At 38.1% G+C, this 20839-nt stretch overlaps 2 protein-coding genes across 2 annotated transcripts; one reads left to right on the top strand and one right to left on the bottom strand.

Annotated features, from left to right (window-relative positions):
- Window positions 1–195: 195 nt before the first annotated feature.
- LOC135471602 (cerebral cavernous malformations protein 2 homolog) lies at window positions 196–12998 on the bottom strand. Its single transcript, XM_064750892.1, has 12 exons — window positions 12864–12998; window positions 11357–11521; window positions 9892–9975; window positions 8862–8957; window positions 7975–8062; window positions 7519–7577; window positions 4720–4858; window positions 4085–4133; window positions 3110–3251; window positions 2386–2524; window positions 1743–1869; window positions 196–1219 (listed from the first exon to the last, which is right to left on the bottom strand). The coding sequence occupies exons 1-12, from the start codon at window positions 12894–12896 to the stop codon at window positions 1045–1047; spliced, it is 1296 nt and encodes a 431-aa protein (XP_064606962.1). The 5' UTR covers window positions 12897–12998; the 3' UTR covers window positions 196–1044.
- Window positions 12999–13051: 53 nt separating this feature from the next.
- Window positions 13052–20620, top strand: LOC135471292 (DGAT1/2-independent enzyme synthesizing storage lipids-like). The gene is made up of 9 exons (XM_064750463.1): window positions 13052–13164; window positions 14411–14807; window positions 15393–15560; window positions 16378–16476; window positions 17190–17284; window positions 17706–17769; window positions 17919–17994; window positions 19273–19336; window positions 19941–20620. Exons 2-9 carry the CDS (start codon window positions 14480–14482, stop codon window positions 20046–20048), a joined length of 1002 nt encoding a protein of 333 aa, XP_064606533.1. The 5' UTR covers window positions 13052–13164; window positions 14411–14479; the 3' UTR covers window positions 20049–20620.
- The last annotated feature ends 219 nt before the right edge of the window (window positions 20621–20839 follow it).

Below are 20839 nucleotides of genomic sequence, written 5' to 3'. Positions count from 1 at the left end.
GGCAGTGCCCAGGAGAAACCCTGACCATCTGCTTGTTACTGGCAGACCATCCCATGTATGGCTGGAGAGGAAGCCGGCATGAGCTGTACATGAACTCACAGCGGCCGCATTGGTGAGAGACTCCTGGGTAACGCTGCGCTAGCGCGCTAGCCATCTGAGCCACAGAGGCCCCCTGGCCACTTCATGTCTCCTCAATCCATAAACATGACTACCATTGTATAAGTCAAAATTTCTTGAGTACGGCGTTTTACACCAACCAAATAAATAAATAAAAACTCAGGAATATTTCCCAACAGCTGTAAGGTCTATAAGGGGAGGAAATCAGGCAGCCAGAAATAAAGCACTGCCCTTTGTCAAATGCTTTTAACCGCACAAACCTCCGGACACAAATCTGCCATATGGTCACCTACCAATTAGTTGCACTCACAACAGTACTTTAGTAGACAGCGCCAGTAAGAGCCCCAGTTTGAGAAAGAAGTACTACCTTAATACACGTAAAACAGGCTTTCCACTCAAATTTGCCTTAAAACTGCCATTATTATACATTTTAATGTATACAGAGTATAAGAAGTCCATTACCCAGCCCCTTGGGTGGAAATTGTGAACTGAATCATGGGAAATCTAATGTAAACTGCTGCTGTAAGAACTGGCCACAACTTGAAACCGAAACTCCGTATTCAAATTTCTCTGATCATATTTGCTATGCAGTCAACAACCCACTGACTATTTTTGATATTTTCAAGCAACTATAAAACAATTACTATCAAAGACAATGTTGTCCTTTTAACAAACTTTCCTTTGTTATAATATTTTTAAGTCTGTTTCAATACAGCCATATTTGGAACCCATCACGCATCAGCCATTTCTCAAATGTTTGTTGTGCAAATATGAAAAAAGACACAGATATGTCATAAAAGGTGTTAGAGATAGAAGAAAAGTGTACTGTGCCGTGGAGACCAGCTATAGGAAAGTTGCATACTTCTAGGTAACGGACTGCTGATAGTATTAATTACGCTAGCAGATCATCTTCGGTTTCGGGAACTGTCATGAAATTGGCATATACAAAGGTTCTGCGCCTGACATCGGACGCTCCAGGCCATTCTCCTTCTCAAACTCCTGAATGTGATCCATGTAACGCTCAAATTCCTCTCCGCTCATAGCTGGAGCGTCTGTCCCATTCAGACTGGCCCCAGGGGCTGAGCTCTCGCTGGTAGACCTCCTGAAATGGTGAATACAGGAGGGTATTAAAACTGCAAACCCAGATATACATGAATTTGAGTTGTTTGAGAAGTGCACCTATATAAATACAATTTCTACTCCATCCAGCATTTAAAAAATTTACAGTGAATGAGTGCTTATGGTTTAACGTCATACTTAACAAATTTTCAGTCATGTGACGACGAGACAAATTTGCAATGTGTTGACATAAGCCTTCTTATATGAACAGTTTTGGTACATGAATTTTACCTTCGGTCCCCAAAATACATGCACTTACAAATGAAATAAATACTAGATTTTTCAGGCACTAAATTTTCATACATTTTCACAAGCCAACAAGTTTTTTTTTCTTCACTTCAGTATTTACCAATGCTTCAAATGTCTTAAACTGCCTTTATTTTGCAATGAACGTGCATCAGTCTATGGGTGGTATTCACATGAAAGAGAAAGTATTAAAGCAGGGGTAAAAAGGCAAACCCTGCATTAGAATTAGGAGGTTCTGAAGAACAAAACAGACTACTCACATGTAAGTAAGAGGGTAGCCATACCCCGACAGAGTGCCTCGTCCATTCTCCGAGCCCCCGATACTGTGACGTTCCAAAAACTCCTCAAAACTGGAATAATCCCGTTCTCCTATAAACGGCCACATCCCTGAGAACACATCATATTTTAGCATGAGAATTAATATTCATTCATTTTTTGTTACATGACTGGCAGTCAACTCCAGACAATCCACTAAAGGTATTCATAGCCTGGAGGAAAACCAATGGCCTTTGGCAAGAAAGTGACAAACTTTCCTACATCTGAAGAACGGATATTCATAAATAGGCAAACAACTGTCAGCATATATATATATATATATATATATATATATATATATATATATATATATATATATATATATATCAATGCCCCATGGGCAGTTCACTTGGGGAAATCCTAAATATTTTATTTCCGAGGCTTGGGCTGAACCTACACCTTGTGTGAGCAAACAATTGGAACAGAAGTATTTTATCCTTGAAAAACCTGTTATTGAAGACAGTTTTACAATGTTCTGTCAACCTTTTTTCTCAAATATACATATTTCACTGGAATAACTTTTAGTATCTTTTTTTTTCATTTATATTATATATATATTTACTTATATAATAGGATGAAACAACTCACCTGCCATGAGGTGTTTTCTGGACGGACCAAACAGGGTTAAAACTTTGTCGCAGAATTCATTGAATGGTAAATTTGTATGTCTGGCTTTCAGAAGGAGTGCGAATTGCTTGAGTTCATCTGCAGTGAGTTTTGTATGGAGCTGAAGGAAGGAGAAATGAGTAGGTGAAACAGTAAAATTCTGGCAAAAAATCTGTGCATGAATTTCATTGTCATACAACTACAAGCAACCAAAAATTTTCCCACCATGAAAACAGTCACACATATGTATGACAAAAGAATCTTTCCCACCTAAGGACTGTAACACAAATAACCAAGAATCTTTCCCACCTAAAGATTGTGACACAAACAACCAAGAATCTTTCCCAACTAAAGACTGTAACACAAATAACCAAGAATCTTTCCCACCTAAAGACTGTAACACAAATAACCAAGAGTCTTTCCCATCTAAAGATTGTAACACAAATGACCAAGAATCTTTCCCAGCTAAGGACTGTAACAAAAATGACAAAGAGTCTTTACCAGCTAGAGATTGTAACACCACTAACCAAGAATCTTTCCCGACTAAAGCCTGTCACATACATAAACGAAACTTTTCACAAATAAAAACTGCCACATATAATAAACAAAACCAAGAGTTTTCCCATGTAGACATTGTCATACAAACCACTAGGAACCGTCCCCACCCTACTAAAAATGTAACATGCATAAAACCAGGACATTGCACCTTTCGTAAGTAATCCTGCAGTAGTTCTGTGGAAGGAGCGCTGAGTTCACTGGCTGTGCTAGGAGTTCTTTGAGATCTTGGGATAGTTCGGGACATCGTGGAGGACTGGTTAGACCGCAGGTCAGGATTTGATCGTGTTAAACTGAAATAACAAGAAAAAAGTATACGAAATAGAAAATGTGCATAAAAACATATAGATGAAGATAAAAACCCTAACACAGTTATAGCAGAGGCAGACAAAAGAAGCCAGAGGTAGCTACTCAAGGGGAAACAACTCCATGCATTCCCTTGCCTCATTTGTGCATTCCCCTCCTAACGATGTATGGTACACGTACAGGTTTTTTTGTGGCATTACATCAGCAATTACATCACTTGATGTGTCAGTTATAAAGGTATTTTGTACTTGGCATCAGTTATAAATGTAATCTGCAATGTGCATCAGTTATAAATGTAATCCACACCCTGCATCAGTTAGAAATGTAATCCACACTCTGCATCAGTTAGAAATGTAATCCACACTATGAATCAGTTAGAAATGTAATCCACACTCTGCATCAGTTAGAAATGTAATCCACACTCTGCATCAGTTAGAAATGTAATCAACACTGTGAATCAGTTAGAAATGTAATCCACACTCTGCATCAGTTAGAAATGTAATCCACACTCTGCATCAGTTAGAAATGTAATCCACACTCTGCATCAGTTAGAAATGTAATCCACACTATGAATCAGTTAGAAATGTAATCCACACTCTGCATCAGTTAGAAATGTAATCCACACTCTGCATCAGTTACAAATGCAAGCCGTGCTCGACATCAGTTATAACTGTAATCTCAATTTGGCATCAGTTATATATCTAATCTGCACACAGAAACAGTTATACAAGTAGCAAATACAAACAAAGTAAGTTTGCACCTTCCTGTTCTTTTCCAAAATAAAAAGAAAGACTTTTAACCTTTTAAAACAAGTACTCACAATGAAGGGTTATAAGGATCATAACCCTGTTTAGTAATGGTAGACGAATCTGGAACACAAAAAAACACACAATCTTAAACTGTAAAATGTGCAAGATTAGGGCCTACACTACCAATATAACTCTATTAGTTAAATGTCCTAAAATTTTGCTCAAAAATGTTCATTTTTAAGAGGCAAATAAATGTCACAAAATATCAATTTTGGTGGATAAGATCCTACCTTCAAAATAAACCTCAAAATACCTTTCTAAGATCAATATCACGCTCAGAATTAGGTAAAATGTGCAACTTAGCCATGGGAGAGATTTTAGGTCATTTGTACAGAAGATGCAAATCCCAGTAAGGTATTGCTTAGCAAAGGATTTCACCCCATATGTATTCATGTAGATGAATTTAAGTCAAAATCAAACTGTGACAAGGAATATTTCACACAAATACACATCAGTTATAAGTAACCTAAACATATCCGTTACATTTTGTCAAACAAGTTTTTTTTTTTTTAATTTGTCACACGATTTACAGGGTTAAACTGCAAACCCTTTAAAGGAGTCCAAAATATTTTGTAATTGTATATTGAAAAAAATGGATCAGGACAAGGCACAAATAATATTTATTATTTTAATCACTGCCACTGACCGCTCTGAGTTGTGGAAGAGTCTGCCGTGGATGTTCCGCTGGCCAGTCGCACCTCCTGATCAAAAAACTGCATGGTAGCATCTGTGTACACAAGCTGGAAACACTGACCCACCAGAGCACAGATCTCCTCTGCTGAGCTCTGAAAAGGGAAGTAACTTTACATTTGATGCTTTAGAAGGTCAATAGCGTTGGTTCACTAACCTAGTCTAGGACCAAAACCAAGGATCACGAATCCTAATTTAGATTTAAAGTACAAGACAGCACCTGGCTAAAACATATTTCAGTCTAGAGCAGGGTTAGTCAAGCTTTCTAAAAAGTGTCATATTTTAATCTTCATGAGATTTCACTGAGTAACGGGTAGAACAAAATCACAATAGTGCACAAACAGCTGGTGTGAGTCAAGGCAGCCATCTTGAAAAATTTTATCCAATCAATCACGCTGCTATCAGATTAAGCGGCATAAGCTGTGACGTAGCTGTTACCCACTCACTCCATGAAGTGACAGTTGATAACACAGAACTACTGCAAAAGGCATCATTTTCAGATCGCTTACAACAATTTAGTTAGGTGTAGCCAAAGATCCATTTCACAAAGCGTTGCTGGGCAGATCTGTATCATTTCAGACCACCTGTAAAATCAGCTGATTTACTAGCCTTGTAATATTCAACAACGGTACCAAAAATTATGTCAGACAGTAGCATACCGTCTCGGCCCAAACCCCATTCATCTCCCCAAATGCCTTTTTTATCGTTCATTTTAGCACTGTCATTAGTTTCTAAATAACGAATATCTGAGTCAGTGTAAAATTCACTTGGGATGCCGAAGGTCTATGGAAATGAGAAGCCAGCGTCTCAGCAGACAATGCTTAAAATAAATTAAATCTTAGGACATAATTTTTTTTCTCTGAATTTATTGTAACTTAAATTTTCCTTCGTTTTTCTTGCATACAAGGGATTTTTTTTTCTGGTTTCTTTTATTAAAAATAGTGAAATAATAGAAACGTCGCATTCAAGCCGAGGTGCTTTCACTGAAGTCCACAATAACTAGGTCAGCACTGCTTTCACCTCAGAAGCCACTGCTGCAAAACTGAAGAATAAAATCCAGCGACAGTCGAATGCTTAGACCAGCCTCAGTGGTGCTTAGATTTATTTTCATTTGTTTCAGAATTGAGCACGAAATTTGTTATACAACAGTCCTAGGGTAATTTTGTAAAGGTTTATTGCGCGCTAAAATCACCAGTACAGCCCCACTGGAGGCTGCAGCCTGAACCAGGAACACCCTGGACATGCATCTGCAACTAGGCCACTGAAACAAGGTCGATGGAGTTCTTTGTAAATGATATAGTAGGCCTACTGTATTAACCTTTCAAGCAGTGGAAAAAATATTCTTCCAGTATGTCCAATTTCCAAGAAACGTATATTTACCACTTGGGCCTTCATCGCCAGAGTCTACACCTTTTATCTGCCATAGGCTACTGCTAAGACTATCATACGGAAAATACCTTTGACATTAGAGAGCTAGAGTTAACATGACTTCACCTTGCTTTCAATACTGAAGACATACTGAAGCTGTGTCAAGGCGAAGTTTCGCTAAACTTTTACTGGGTTGAAAAGAATTTTAAAAAGTATTTAATGTCCGTCTAAGATACTTTGAATGGTAGACTTTCATTGGATATAAACATTAGTCAAGTGATGTCTTTCACTCTAAGTCAAACTTAGCCTTAACTTCAAAATAGTTTTCTGTGTTAAAAATGTGATATAGCTCAGGAATTTTAGCTCCAACGCAGAGACTTGTCTTAGTTCTAATATCATTTAAGTTCAAGCCTAAGTGCATAAATAATACCTAAGATGAAGTCTGACTTAATCTGAGATAGTTTGTAATCTTATGGCCTGGACTCTTGTTACCTCCCCTGTTCTAACAACATCGGGTCCAGTTCAGGATACCGCTGCTGTTTCATCTTTGAACTACTATGGAGGGCTTAGTTGCATGAGAATTCTCCTTTCAGTAGCATTAATATACTGTGATAGAACCTATGCTAGGAGAAAGAGTGCCTCGTTTTCGCATGGTGAAGTTTGAGAGATGTGGTGGATATGTTTTATTTATTTATTTATTTATTTATTTGAGTGGTGTTTTACACTGTACTCAAGAATATTTCTCTTATACGATGACGGCCTGCATTATGGTGGGAGGAAACTGGGCAGAGCCCGGGGGAAAACCTGACCATCTGCAGGTTGCTGGCAGACCTTCCCACGTACGGCCGGACAGGAAGCCAGCATGAGCTGGACTTGAACTCACCACTGCCGCACTGGTGAAAGGCTCCTGAGTCACTGCATTCCACTTGGATATGCACAATAAAGATGCATAGTATGCAACACAACCATCACAACCCAAGTTTTCAAGTCCTTCTTTAAGAAAGGAAGAATTTCGAAAATGCAAGATTTCCCGTATCATGTTGGCAATACAGCAATAATCACATTATCCAAGTACACCTTCAAGCAATCTACTTTATGGGGTTTAATTAATTTTTACGTTTCCAGCTGTGTTATTTCACGACAGACTTATTTTGAAGACATATGAGGTAAGGGTTTACAGCAACACTAAATTCTTCACTGAGACTGTCGCGATCAGTTTTATAGGTGGAGAACATTGGGACCAACGTGTCGACTTTAGGCAACTCCCACGAGCCAAAACACTCCCATGAGCCAAATAAACATATGCACCATACTGGTGGACGACAAGTGCTCAGCTTGGTACTAAGGCCACAATACACCACACATATATAATACATAGTCTCCATACCTTGCTATCACAGTACAGTACAGCCAAGGAGCACATATCCTTACTAAAGTCTGGGTCACCTGCACCAAACAAGCATATATTTTTATTACATTTGTATTACAGATTGTAACAACAATAAATATGCCTAGGGATGGATGCAAACGGTTATAATACTGAAAGCTGTCAAGCAATCACAATAAATTGTAAATTAAGTCTCATATCAAGTATTTCCGTGAAGCTTTCATGTGTGTACATAGATTGATTTGATTGGTGTTTTAGGTCATACTCAAAAATACTCCACTCACAAGACGGATGTCAACATTATGATAGGAGGAAAACGGGGCAGAGTCCAGGGAAACCCATAACCATCTGCAGGTTGCTGCCAGACCTTCCAAGGTACAAGTGAAGAGGCAGCCAACATGAGCTGGACTTAACCTCGTGTGGGCATAGAGGAGTGTCATCTATTAAAGTACTTACCATGTTTTATGGCTAAGATGTGCTGTCCATCATCTCGTATATAACAGATGGCAGCTATTTCATGGATGGGGACTCTCAGCAACAAGTCCTAGAAACACAATAAAACCAATGAAAGTTCAATACAAGTGCAAATTCAACAGCTTAAACATCCTGCATAAAGTTGGTGTCATCCTGCATACAATTGGTGTCATCTTGCATAAAGTTGGTGTCATCCTGCATACAATTGGTGTCATCTTGCATAAAGTTGGTGTCATCCTGCATAGAGTTGGTGTCATCTTGTATAAAGTTGGTATCATCTTGCACAGAGTTGGTGTCAACTTACATAAAGTTGGTGTCATCTTACATGAAGTTGATGTCATCTTGCACCCTGGTTTCTTGTCATTTATAAAGTGAATAGCTATGGTTAGAAGGTAAGAAGCCAAAAATTTACTTAATCACAACTAAAAACACTGGTTCATAAATTTATTCTATATAGATTTCTTTGTAATTAACTTAACAATTAAATGATCAATTTGTTAAACAATGAAAGGTTATTTTTTAGTAATCTTAATACATGTACCCTAAATGACCTAAAATTTCGATCAGAAAAGTGCATTTTTAGAGGCAAATAAACGTCACAAAATATTATTTTCAGAGCTAAAACTTACAATTTTCCAGAAGAATATCATCCCATGTTCTAAGCAAACCTCAAAACACCTTTCTGAACTGAATAGAACTCTCAGAATCAGAAAACATGGGCAAGTCACTCATGGACGAAACTTATTGTCATTTAGGGTACACGTATATGTACGGCAGCCAGCATTATGGTGGGAGGAAACAGGGCAGAGCCCGGAGGAAACCCACAACCATCCGCAGGTTGTTGGCAGACCTTCAGTAAGCATACTTACCTCGCCATGCCTACGGCTTATTTTTATATTATGTGCACATAGACTGAATATAGCATCTTGTTCAAATGTCGTATGCCAAGGAATTTTTCCCTGTTTCTGGAAAAGAATAAATGGGCACATTTATTATTGAGTGAGTGAGTGAGTGCTTGGGGTTTAACATTGTACTTAACAATTTTTCAGTCATATGACGACAAGGAGTCCTTAGAGTGCATGTAACGTGCCTCCTTGTTGCAGGACGGGTTTCCACCACTCTTTTATCTAGCGCTGCTTCACTGAGATGGCTTACTGAAGGCAAGTAAGCCATCCCGCCCAAGCCATTATACTGATATGGGTCAAACAGCCTTGTATAAGCAGTCGCAGGTGATAAAGACATTGATTATTGTAAATGTAGTTGTACGTGACAAAGAAACATATATTTTGTACAAATAGATTTAAGTGACAAAGAGACATTCATTTTGTACATGTAGTTTTAGGTGATCAGTTTACGTCGTACAAGTAGTTGTACATGACAAAGAGATATTTACTGTTGTGCAAGCAGTTGTAGGTGACAGTGAGACATTTACTGTTGTATAAGTAGTAGTTTGTGATAAAGAGACATTTGTTGTTTTACAAATAATTGTAGGTGGCAAATAGACATGTGCTGCCATGTCATCAGTTTTAGCCAATCAGGAGCAGCTGTTATTGCCCAAACCCTGTTTAGCCTTCTAACCATATGTGCATAAGGTTTCATCAAGTTTCATGAGTCCTCTAACATGGTGCGCCCCTATATATGGCATCCACCATTCTAAGATATCCTAAAATAATGGTAATGAGTGGAAACTGGGCACAGCCCTGAGGAAAGTGACGACCATCTGCATGAGCTGGACTTGAACTCATAGTGATCACATTTGCAAGAGGCTCCTGGGTCATTATGCTGCACTATCAGACTAACCACTAGGCCATGGAGGCCGCCCAAATAATGATAATACAGTTAGTTCCATTCAGTCAAGACATATTTATTTATATTCGATTAGTTGACACTGGTACCTACCTTTCCTCTGTCTATCAGTTTTAATATATCTGTTCTGTTTGTTACATCCACATCTACGGACACATCAGATACAGTACCAGCAAACTGAAACAAAAATAACCGGGTTCCTTTCTGTGTTCACGTAATATATTATTCTTAACCCTTGTTCATGAGATGCCATTTGTCAAATTTGTCAAATTCTCCTACTGCAATTCCTCAACCATTTCACATGTTTGCAAGGTGTTTATGCAAAGCATGTTCTGAAAGCATTTTTCTGTGTAGGCTGATAAAATTATACTCTTTGTGATGCCCTGAAATTGGCCAACCCAATCAATGTTAATTTGTCTTCAAAATCAAATTTAAAATGTACACAGAAATTGCACTGAAAGTTGCTCTTTCATACGCAAGAAGGTTGAGGAATTAGGAATTTCATCAGCCTCATTCAAACAATGTGATTTGCTGAGTATTACATGCATTCGAAATAGTTTATCTACCAACTGCAATATGTACTGCATGCTAGAAAAAGATTTCTAAATTTCAATTATGAGTAGCCTCTCAATGGAAGCACAGAGTTATTGAGAGGAAATTATCAGAAAAAAACATACACATTTATATACACTCAGTGAAAAACATACACAATGTAAACATATGTAAATGAATTATAGTCAAAATACAGTTACAAATTACAGGTTTAAATTTGACAGCAGTATGCATTTGACAACTGTCATAGATTTTATCATTTCTTAGTCTGAAAAGTTCACTGTACATTGAGCTTTCTACGAACACTTATGATAGGAAGTAGCTTGTTGATTACCGATTACCGATTATCGCATATACAAGAATGCATATTTTGATGATTAGTGATAGTCTGAACGTAAAAGCGGCCCAAAAAAGTAATCAGTGATCAATCTTGAGAAGGATAAAGCTCTACCACTAATCAGGTACATGTACATGATGTATGTGGTTAAAAAGCGAAATTATCCAGCTTTCTTTAGATACCAATGACAGCCCTGAGGGAGCTTTAATTTTGGACAGCTGAAGAGCTGGCAAAAATATACCCATTCTTGAATGTGTGATGGTCTTAATTATAATGAGGAAGCTACCTCTAATCATAAGTGTCTAAAGGTGATTGGTCTACAATCAGATTTTGAGACTAATCATTTCTGTGTGGAAAAAAAAAAACAGTTCTAGAAATCTGCAAACTACTACCCCGAAACAACTCGTCTTTCCACCAAAATTTGCATTTAACTCAAATTGACATTCATCAGGATCATATAGATTTATTTATTTATTTGATTGGTGTTTTATGCTTAAGAATATTTCACTAGTACGATGGCGGCCTGCATTATGGTGGGAGGAAACAGGGTAGAGCCCAGGGGAAACCAAGACCATTTGCAGGTTGCTGCAGAGCTAACCGACTGAGCCACGGAGGCCCCCAGGATCATATAGACCTTCACAGACAGTTTACACTGAAGTGATATATTACCCTAATGTCTTTCTCTATATAGTCCTCTAGAAGCAGCTGTAGATCTATTTGGTAATCAGGTGGGGTGAGGGACATGGCTCTTAATGGACGTCGCTCATACACACTAGGCTCTGAACTGGAATGTGAAGCGCTGTAGAGTTGGGACTTCTTCCCAGGAAAGTAACTCTGTCAAACAAAAATGACTCAAAAACCATAATTTGCAGCTCATACAAAGTCTTCAACATTATACATGTAATGAAAAAAGCACATGCTTTTGTCATGTGGACTACATCTGAAAAGGGTCTCCTCCATACCTGTATTTGGCCAGCCTAACTCAGGGAAGCATGAATGAACTGAGATAAGTTGTGATGAAGAAAGTTACCTAGTCTTTACACTAGCCGCACTCTGGATACCACTGGGCTAAGTGCACATACTTTACCTGCTTCTACTTTTTCTCAATAGTGATGTCCACCATAGTGCCAAACTTCCGGGCTACGTACAGCATAGGTAGTCCGAGATTGCTCTGATATTAGGTTTGGCAAAAAATTTGCTGTCACGGAAGGCCCCAAGCCAGTGTGAGAGCACGTTCCATTTAAAAACCTGACGTAGGTTCCTGCCCTTGACAAATATGTTGAGGCTGTCAGTACAGCCATTCGCTTTGAGCATCACTAAGGAATCTCTAGTATTGTATAGGAGTGTATGTATTTTTTGAATCTGTGCGGTTGTCATGGATCATTTTTGAATCGGCGAGACTCAGAACAGGTTAACTGGTTATGGGGACCACTCAGTTGAGATTGATTTATGCTACGGAAGATTTAATATGCATGTGAATGTGGTGAGTGTGGCTTACGTTCAGTCTGACACATTAGAAGCAGTTACTCCTCCAAACTCTCCCAACACTTCATGTTGTTTGATACATTCTGCAACTAAGCAATCTCAGGCTCACCTAGCCTAGGAAATGACCGTTTGACGTTGTGCTTGTGATATACCAACAAACGAAAAGCTAAGAAACAAAAGTGTCTGCTAACTTCAGGCCACGGAGACGTAGTTGATGGGTAATGTTTGTCTCAAACGACACGACAAACTGACACGGCAACTGCCTCAGTTTTTACATGGAGCTCTGACGGTTTTGGGCCACCCTTGGCTGAACAAAATTTTGCCAAACCTAACGTCAGAGCATTCTCGGACTAGGAACTGTGCAGCGATTTTTTGTGAGGCGGGATGAACTCAGAATGTATTAGGCTAATTCTCTCCCTTTGATCCTTACCTAAAACGTTAAAAACTCACCTCTAACAGTAGCACTAACGCCATCAAATAGATAGTTCTATACCCTACTTATTAGTAGTCCAACTGTCAATCCCTGACAATAGCCAAAAACTTTTAGCAGTTATCGTATATGATCTGTTTGTCACTTGTCAGTGTCACGACACTACCAGTTACAACAACAACGTTGTTACACCTCTGCAGTCGACATAAATAGTTACACAAAGTATTTTGGAGCCATAAAGGAACAGGGTGTGTATGTCACCTTTTTTGGTCTTCTCTGGGGGTCGCCGTCCATATTTAGTACGATGTCACATCAATCTGAAAACTCAGAAAGAAACTAACAACAACTACAAACTTTTTTTTTTACTCAGGAAGCGTCATGTTGCTTTGCTTTACAACTTGCCGCCAGGGGGCGCTACCGTGACAGTAAACGGAAGAATCTTGGTGCAGGTAAACTTTCATACAAATTGAGTGATACGTCTGCTTGCTTTTGAAACGCCGCGTTGACACAGAGACGAAAATTTGACACCAGTGGCTTTTTGTCCGTTGTTAGGATCATAACAGTATGTTGTTATGTTGGCACTCATTCTGCCGTCCGTGTCATTTTCTAAAATCTTATCTATTCATGCTTGAAGACATAGGCCTGCCCCTCAGCTCGGCAGAGTTTGCAGGACTCGAGGAAATTAAGGGTATACTAATGTGGCATTTGTCAGAAAATCAAAATGTGCATATTATCTTATCTGTATTTGACTGTGTCTTTGTCCGTATTTTACACAGCACAAGAACCAACACATCAAACTAATCCCCCATACAGATCATACCAAGACTACACACTGATTAAGTCGTATTGCATCTTTTAAATCAATCCATTGTCTTTGATGAGAATAAGATTAATTTTAATTATTGGTTGGTTGATATATGTTGTATACATTCACTGTTAAATAACAAATATCTTGATCCTTTTATTGTTTGACTATGTTTAGGATAAACCAAGGTATGGTTGAAATCAAATTTGCATATATCTGACATCAGGAAACCTTTAAACGTTGAGTTCTGTTTTCTGATATTCCAGTCGATCAGGAAGTTGGCCTTTAAATCCACTTTAAAATGGTAGTACAGGCCAGTTTTTGGTGGGGTTTGATATATATAAATGGCATATATGTTGAAGAGCAACGGAGTGTGTCAAAATTGGCAGCAGACTTCGTTTTTTTTTTTTTTCCGAATTTATTCAGCAAAGTTTAGGTGGGTTCCAACATTTACTATTTATATGGCCTGGGGTTTAGCATAAGTACATATAGGCAATCTTCTGATAAATTTGACACACAGGCCTGTGGTTTGTCAGTGATTTTAACTGTTCTAAATTTTTAGAATATCACTGCCATCACTGAAAAACTATTTCATTGAAGCGGATGCTCCAAGGGCAGTCGATCCAAGGTCAATCCTGGGTCGAGTCACACCCAAGATCTGAAGACATGAAAAGAGGATTTGTAGTTTTTCCACTTGGTGTTCATTATTAAGAGGATAGTGCAGTGACTGATTGACCCGTATCAGTATAATGACTCAGGTGGGAGGGCTTACCTTCCTACGGTAATCAACTCTGTGAAGCTTCACTAGATAAAAGAGTGGTGGACATCCATCCTGCAAAAAGGAGGCACATTACATGCACTCTAAGGATTCCTTTGTCATCATATAACTCAAAAATTGTTAAGTACAACGTTAAACCCTAAGCACTCACTCACTCTTTAAGTGTATGCTCTCTCCATACTTTGCTGTACTTTTTTTTTTCTTAATTGCATTATATATTTTCAGGCTGGAGACACATAGGCCCTACAATGGGTTAGCTTTCATTCCATTCATTAAGAAGTTCTGGTCTGTATAATGTCAAGTGACAGCATAGTACTGGGAACTTTTATGCAGTGGCCGGATGCTATCTACAACCATACCAGGATGTACCTTGATGTGGCCTGGACGTACATAGAATCCTTAGACATAGACTACATCAAGTGGGTATTATGGGTACTCTATCCCATCATACTCTCCTTCCTCTTGCCACTTTTGCTACTAGCGTTTATCTATGGCTCAGCCTCGTTCCTTCTACTTTACCGACGACGGCACCGCCTACGAGATGCGTATGCCAGGGATTTCTGGGATGGAGCTCGCAACACACTGGCTGCTGTCTGGGAAGGGCAGGGACGAATTTGGCATGGTACCATAGTTTATATATATATTTTTTTTATAAAAAATATTTTTTTTTTACTACCTATATATTGTACTGGACTTAAAAACTTGACCTTTACAACATTTTAAATGTGAAAATTTTTAAATACAAGTATCAGGCCATTAAGAAAAGAAATATGAACAGATTATTTTTTTTGTGAAAGGGGCTTCTCTGGCCTGGATAGTTAAAGTACTGGCTTGCAGTGACTGTTGATCAATCACATATCAACAAATGAGAGATGGTTAGTCAAATTCATCTCTTACTGATGCCTAATGAAGGTGAGGTATTTGCATCAAGCACTCCAGTTTTCTGCATTCATCTAACCTGACTGCCATATGATAATTGAAAAACCTGACTAAGGTATTATCAACCAACCACGTGAATAAACATATAAGAATGTATAAGAAAGACCGTTAATTTTGATTCCTTTATATGCATTTTGATTCTCAAATAATAAATCATGAGATTTAAAGTAAACAGAGTGAGAAAAAATGATGTTGGCTAAGGATGTCGAGGAGATGAACGATAACAGCTTTATTTTAATACTGTCGTTGTTGTTTCATTCTCTTGCAGGTTTTGACATTGTTGGACTGGATAAAATTCCTGACGATGGTCCTGCTCTAATAATTTATTATCATGGTGTAATTCCAATTGACTTTTACTATGTGATCGCCAAAACTATACTAGAGAAAGGTCGTCAGATCCGGGCTGTTGGAGACAGGTTTCTCTTTAAAGTTCCAGGTAAGTCATAGGCATTATGAATCAGAAGAGTTCAGAGTATTGCTATGCTGGAAATCTGTGGTGGGCTCGAAGAACTGTGTTGATAATGTTGGATACCAGTAATGTGAAACTGGCTTTTTGCACTTTATTTTCATATATATTCTTTAAATTTGTTATTACACATACTAGTATTTAAGTCAGTTCATTTTGTTTTTCTCTTCACAGAATTGAGCTATGCCAAAAAAGGGTATTTTAAGTGCGAAAAACACTGAATTATTCCCAAAAAACCATTATACAATTAACATACCCTTCACATTCCTCAACCTTTTCACACATGAAAGAGCAACTTAAAGTCCAATTTATGCACATTTTTAATTTGATTTTGGAGACAAAATTACACTTATTGGATTGGCCATTGTCAGGGCTTCTCAAAAAGAAAAATTTTATCCATCAATTCAGAATATGCTTGAATTAACACCTTGCAAAGATGCGAAGAGGTTGAAGAATTGAAGTATTAATAAGTAGGCTTCATTGTATCCAGTTCAGTGAAAAAAAAAATTAACGAAGGTGGTTTTGTATTTAATTTTCATTGGTCATTCCACCAACACTTGGTTAGTTATTCCTATCTTCCATCATATAATTTAGATGTTAGACTTCTTTTTATCGTGAAAAAATAAAGGTAGTTTTGGATTTAAGTTTTCACTCGTTTTTCCACTATCACTTAAGTTTCGCTTAAATACAATGACTTGTCAACGTTCAAGGCCTGTGCACGGTGATAGCAAGTTCTTGACAGCTATTGGCTCAGTGCCTATGTCATTGCTCCTCTGTTTATTGTCAGGCTGGCGTCTCATGATGGAGGTGTTCTGCGTCACCCCGGGTACGGTGCAGAGCTGCGTTGAGGTCCTTAATAAAGGTCATTTATTGGCCATTGCACCAGGTCAGTTCTCCCTCGTTTATTTTGATACTTATGCTGTCAAGCTGTTCAGAGTAACTTCCCCTGTTTAGGTTGACAGTGTTAGTAGTTGTCTTCAGTCCCAAGTGAAACCATGGCCCTTTGCCATTTACAATCACATGATCGATGGATAGACACGTGGAAATTTTCGAGTTCTATAAGTTAAGTTGTAAGTGGCTTGTGTCTACATGTAGGCTTAGTTTGCAAGTATGGATTCACAGTGTACTGAGTTCTGCTACATCTCTGTATACGGAGAGACCTACAGTTTAAAAATGGATATTTGACACGACACTTCACATGCATACAGGTACTGGGTAATCACACTTAATCTCCACAGAGTTTTCCCCCAAATTCCCATTTATCACAAAATAATGATAATAAAACAGTCAACCTGTTGCGAAATGCTTGTACTAAAATTGTTATGATTAAAACTGAGGAAAATATAGTTTTGCTTTACTTCTCAGCGCAGCGTGAGCTTGTTTATTACATTCTTGAACTGTCTGTATAATCCCTTGACCACCCCTGATGCCCTCCTGCGGCGTTTAGTCAGTAACAACCACAACTGACACAATGAATCCTGGGATACACTTTCGGGGTCCCAGGGTGAAACTTTAAGTCATTTACCATAGTTCAAGTCGTGTTTTTTGGGCCTTTAAGTAAGAATGAAATGTGCTAAAACTCTTTGGATCTGTTTTCAGGTGGAGTTAGGGAAGCTCTGTTTGGCGATGAATATTACAGCCTTATGTGGGGAAAAAGGGTTGGATTTGCAAAAATTGCTATGCAAGCTGGTGTAGTGAGACATTTTTTATTTCAAATTGCAGTGATGGTACTAATATGTAAGATCAAGACATTGTTCAAAGTATATTAAGTTGTAATCAGTGAAGCAGAAAGTTAATCATGTCCTTGTGTGTGCTTCACATTTGAACAATTGCTAAACCTGCTGGATGCAGTTAATGTGATATTAAGAATTTTGTTTTGAAAAAATTGTTACTTGTAACTGATATAATTATGGCTTTACAAAGAAATTTATTTAAAAAAAGGGTTAATGGCCTTAAACATCTATTATGGTACGATATGATACTTAATTATAAACTCTGACAGCTCAAAAGAATTTTGGATGCAAATCCTTTTATTTGCAAATTTCTAATTAATTGAAAAAGGGTTATCTGACCTTTGTTCACCTTTCAATGTGTAAATGTCTATCCATGTTGCAGCCTGTGATACCGATGTTTACTAAAAACTGCAGGGAAGTTTTCCGTACACCTTCATGGGGAAGATGTAAGTTTGCATTTATTGATTTTTTTTTATTTCATTGGGGTTTTATTGATTGTGGTTTTATGCCAGATTTTGTCCGGTATCAGCATTCAGACGTTTTTGTGAATTTCAAACTTTGAAATGAGGCTCATGTTATTGTTGTTGTTCTGCAGACTGGTTAAGAAAACTGTATGAGAAAACCAGACTTCCCATTGTTCCTATCTATGGCGGTTTCCCAGTCAAGATGAGGTGAGTCCCCTCCGCTTCAGAACTTTGATATGGGCCGAAAAAAAAGGTAGATTACACACCTTTCAGTGTCAGTCCATAGGGCACAGACAGAAATTACTCTGCAAGTTTTTACATTATCTTGCGTTCCTCTTGGGTCTTCAGGGTCAAAAGAATAAGTCACATTCGCATTTCATGCTGCGTGCCACTGCACCCCTCACAACAGGGCAGCCATGGTAAACTTAGCACCAAATCATTGACAGTGGTCTTTGATGTTTGAAATTACAGGTGCTTTCTGTGACCCAGTAAAACAGCAACATTTCTTTCAAAGTAACACTTTTTGCTTGATATTTTGAGTTCTCTTTTGTTTTTGCTACAAGTTACGGAAAATTAGCGCCTAACTTCGGCACGATACTTCAGTGACGGCAGCCCTGTCACAAGAAGACGCAGTGTATGTACACCTGCACATGTAATGACTCTTCGTCATCATATCACTGAAAAATTAAGTACAACATAAAACCCTAAGCATACATACATATTCATATCAATAGACAACTGTTTCCTCATTCCAGCACATGTTAGAATACAAGCTTTGCTGCTTAGACTGTAAACCATACTACAGGAGGTTTGTCAGGTGTCTGGCAAGGAGCAGTGGTTTCCTCTTGGCTTTACCTGGTTTCCTGTGAACATTAGCCTGACTGTCTCCAGCTTATCTCCCTTTGATCCAGGCTATGGATTTGTTATCACTGCATACACCTGCTTTCTAAAGTTGAACACTGGTATTAAGCAACAGTCAAATAAATGCAATAAAACTGGACACATCACACGATGCTCAGGACATAATTTTTCTGAGCTAGTTTGCAAGAAAAATATTTATAAACAGAATTCATCTCTTAACTGACCACTTTGGCGGCCTATCAGTTAGAACGTCCAACTGCAGGAGATCTGGGATAAAACCCAAGTCATGTCATACGGAAAACTTTAATAATAATAATACTTGATACTCAACAGTAAGAGGTCAGAGCAGGGAAAGATGACTGGTTGGCCCAGTGTCAGTATAATGTAACTGGGTGGGGCGTTATGTCTAATGTCGTCGGCATAATACTTCAGTCATGGCAGCACTTTGGCAGCATTGACTTGCCACTAGAACACACAGTATATGTGCACACGTCAAATGACTTGTCATTGTCAGATGACTGAAAAATTGTTCAGCACAACATAAAACCCTAACCATACATACATATATAGATGTACATACATATCTAAATTGTATTTTACATTCTTAGTTTTATATTTTATCAGGACTTACTTTGGAGATCCAGTCTACCCTGATGAAAATTCAAGTCCAGAGGAATTTGCAAATAAGGTATTTAAGATCCACAACAGTCACGGGTGGAAGTTAATCATTTTCAGTATTTAGTACTTACATTGTTCAACAGGTGAGCTAAAACCTGGGGTTAAGACTGAGAATTTGCTGATTTCTCCCTGCTCTCACTGTTCTTGAGGGCTGAGTGACAGTAAGCTGTCAACAGTGTTTGTGCGGCCGTTTTAGCTGTTTTAATGTTTGTTGAAGATCACTTGTCTTCTGCCAATATAGTACCCTTATTTGTATATCACTTGTGAGAAATTTAGTCAGTAACTTGTCAGAGGTGGGTAGTTTATCCTAAAGGATTGTTAAGTGATTATGGGGTTAAACAACAGTCGAATAAATGAAAGAACATAATTATGCAACAGTGTAATATTTGATAAATAGGAGGCCCTAGGTTCAGTCCTGAGTTGTGTCAGAACTAGGACTAAAATTTGAAATTTTGACATAGACCAAGTATGCTGTGACTGTATGGGTGTGAACATAGGAGTCTGCAGCTTGGTGCATTATCTGAATGTACCGCCATTTTACTTCCTATTAATTATCCTGATCTTATTTGGATTACTTTCGAGTTTATCGTATATCTTTGTTTTTTTCATTCTAGGTACATGAGGCTGTGAATGATCTAATAACAAAGCACCAGCGTGTGCCTGGCAACATCCTCCATGGTTTGTGGGAAAGAGTTGTCTCCCCTAAAGAGAAGACCAGCTGACATGGCTGCATCCAGATTCCTTTCATTTCTTTCTGTCTGTCCACACATGTGATAGCAAGGCTAGTTCAAACCCTGAAACCAGATTTAACACATACTTTTAATTTATATTACCCGGTGTTCAGAGTAAGCGCATCTTATTGTCTATACATTTTTTCACATAGTAGCACAGATTTATGGTTGAATATGTATATTTGATATTCATATACAAACATTATTTGTTTTAGACGGAATTGTCTAAATTTGTACAAAAAGGGACCGATGCTTCATATTTATTTAGGCAAATGGTATCATTTAAAAGGTGCCGGTGAGTTTTTGGGTGTCCTTTCAGAATATGTGGAAGATTAGATACAAGGCATAATCTCCTATGCCATCTATCAGTCTGCTCAATATTGAAATACTCATTATTTATACTCTTCAAAAAATATTAATTAGTAACGTACTACATGTAGCACTAGACACTTTTGTACAAGTTGTTGTTGTAAAAGTTTTCTGAAAAAAGTTGTACTCATTTCTTAACTTTATGTTGTCATTTGTTGATTCCATGAAGAAAATTATGGAATATCTAATCTAGTTCTGTCAGTTATCTTGCACCAGACACTTTCCTACAGTAGTTAGCAGATTTCTAAAAAAATATTAAGGAAGTATTTCTAAAACAGTGAATCATTTTATTCATAAAAACTGGTGTTCCATTCAATTCTACCAACCCTGATAGTTGGGTAGAGCATCCACTGAGTGTGGTAGATCCAGGGCCAATCCTGGATCAGGACATACTTAAGAATTTAAGAGGGGAA

The sequence above is a fragment of the Liolophura sinensis genome, chromosome 7 (genome assembly GCF_032854445.1).
Source record: "Liolophura sinensis isolate JHLJ2023 chromosome 7, CUHK_Ljap_v2, whole genome shotgun sequence".
NCBI classification, from domain to species: domain Eukaryota; kingdom Metazoa; phylum Mollusca; class Polyplacophora; order Chitonida; family Chitonidae; genus Liolophura; species Liolophura sinensis.
This window is presented reverse-complemented; position numbering and strand designations above follow the sequence as displayed.

Bases quoted from the DNA above. Each gene is read 5' to 3' on its own strand.
- LOC135471292 (XM_064750463.1), top strand. From the start codon at position 14,480: ATGTCAAGTGACAGCATAGTACTGGGAACTTTTATGCAGTGGCCGGAT. The intron at 14,808-15,392 runs GTACCATAGTTT...ATTCTCTTGCAG, and splicing joins GCAGGGACGAATTTGGCATG to GTTTTGACATTGTTGGACTG. The intron at 16,477-17,189 runs GTCAGTTCTCCC...ATCTGTTTTCAG, and splicing joins TTTATTGGCCATTGCACCAG to GTGGAGTTAGGGAAGCTCTG.
- LOC135471602 (XM_064750892.1), bottom strand. From the start codon at position 12,896: ATGGACGGCGACCCCCAGAGAAGACCAAAAAAG. The intron at 4,859-7,518 runs GTATGGAGACTA...TTCCCTTTTCAG, and splicing joins TACTGTACTGTGATAGCAAG to AGCTCAGCAGAGGAGATCTG. The intron at 3,252-4,084 runs GTGAGTACTTGT...TTGTTATTTCAG, and splicing joins GATCCTTATAACCCTTCATT to TTTAACACGATCAAATCCTG.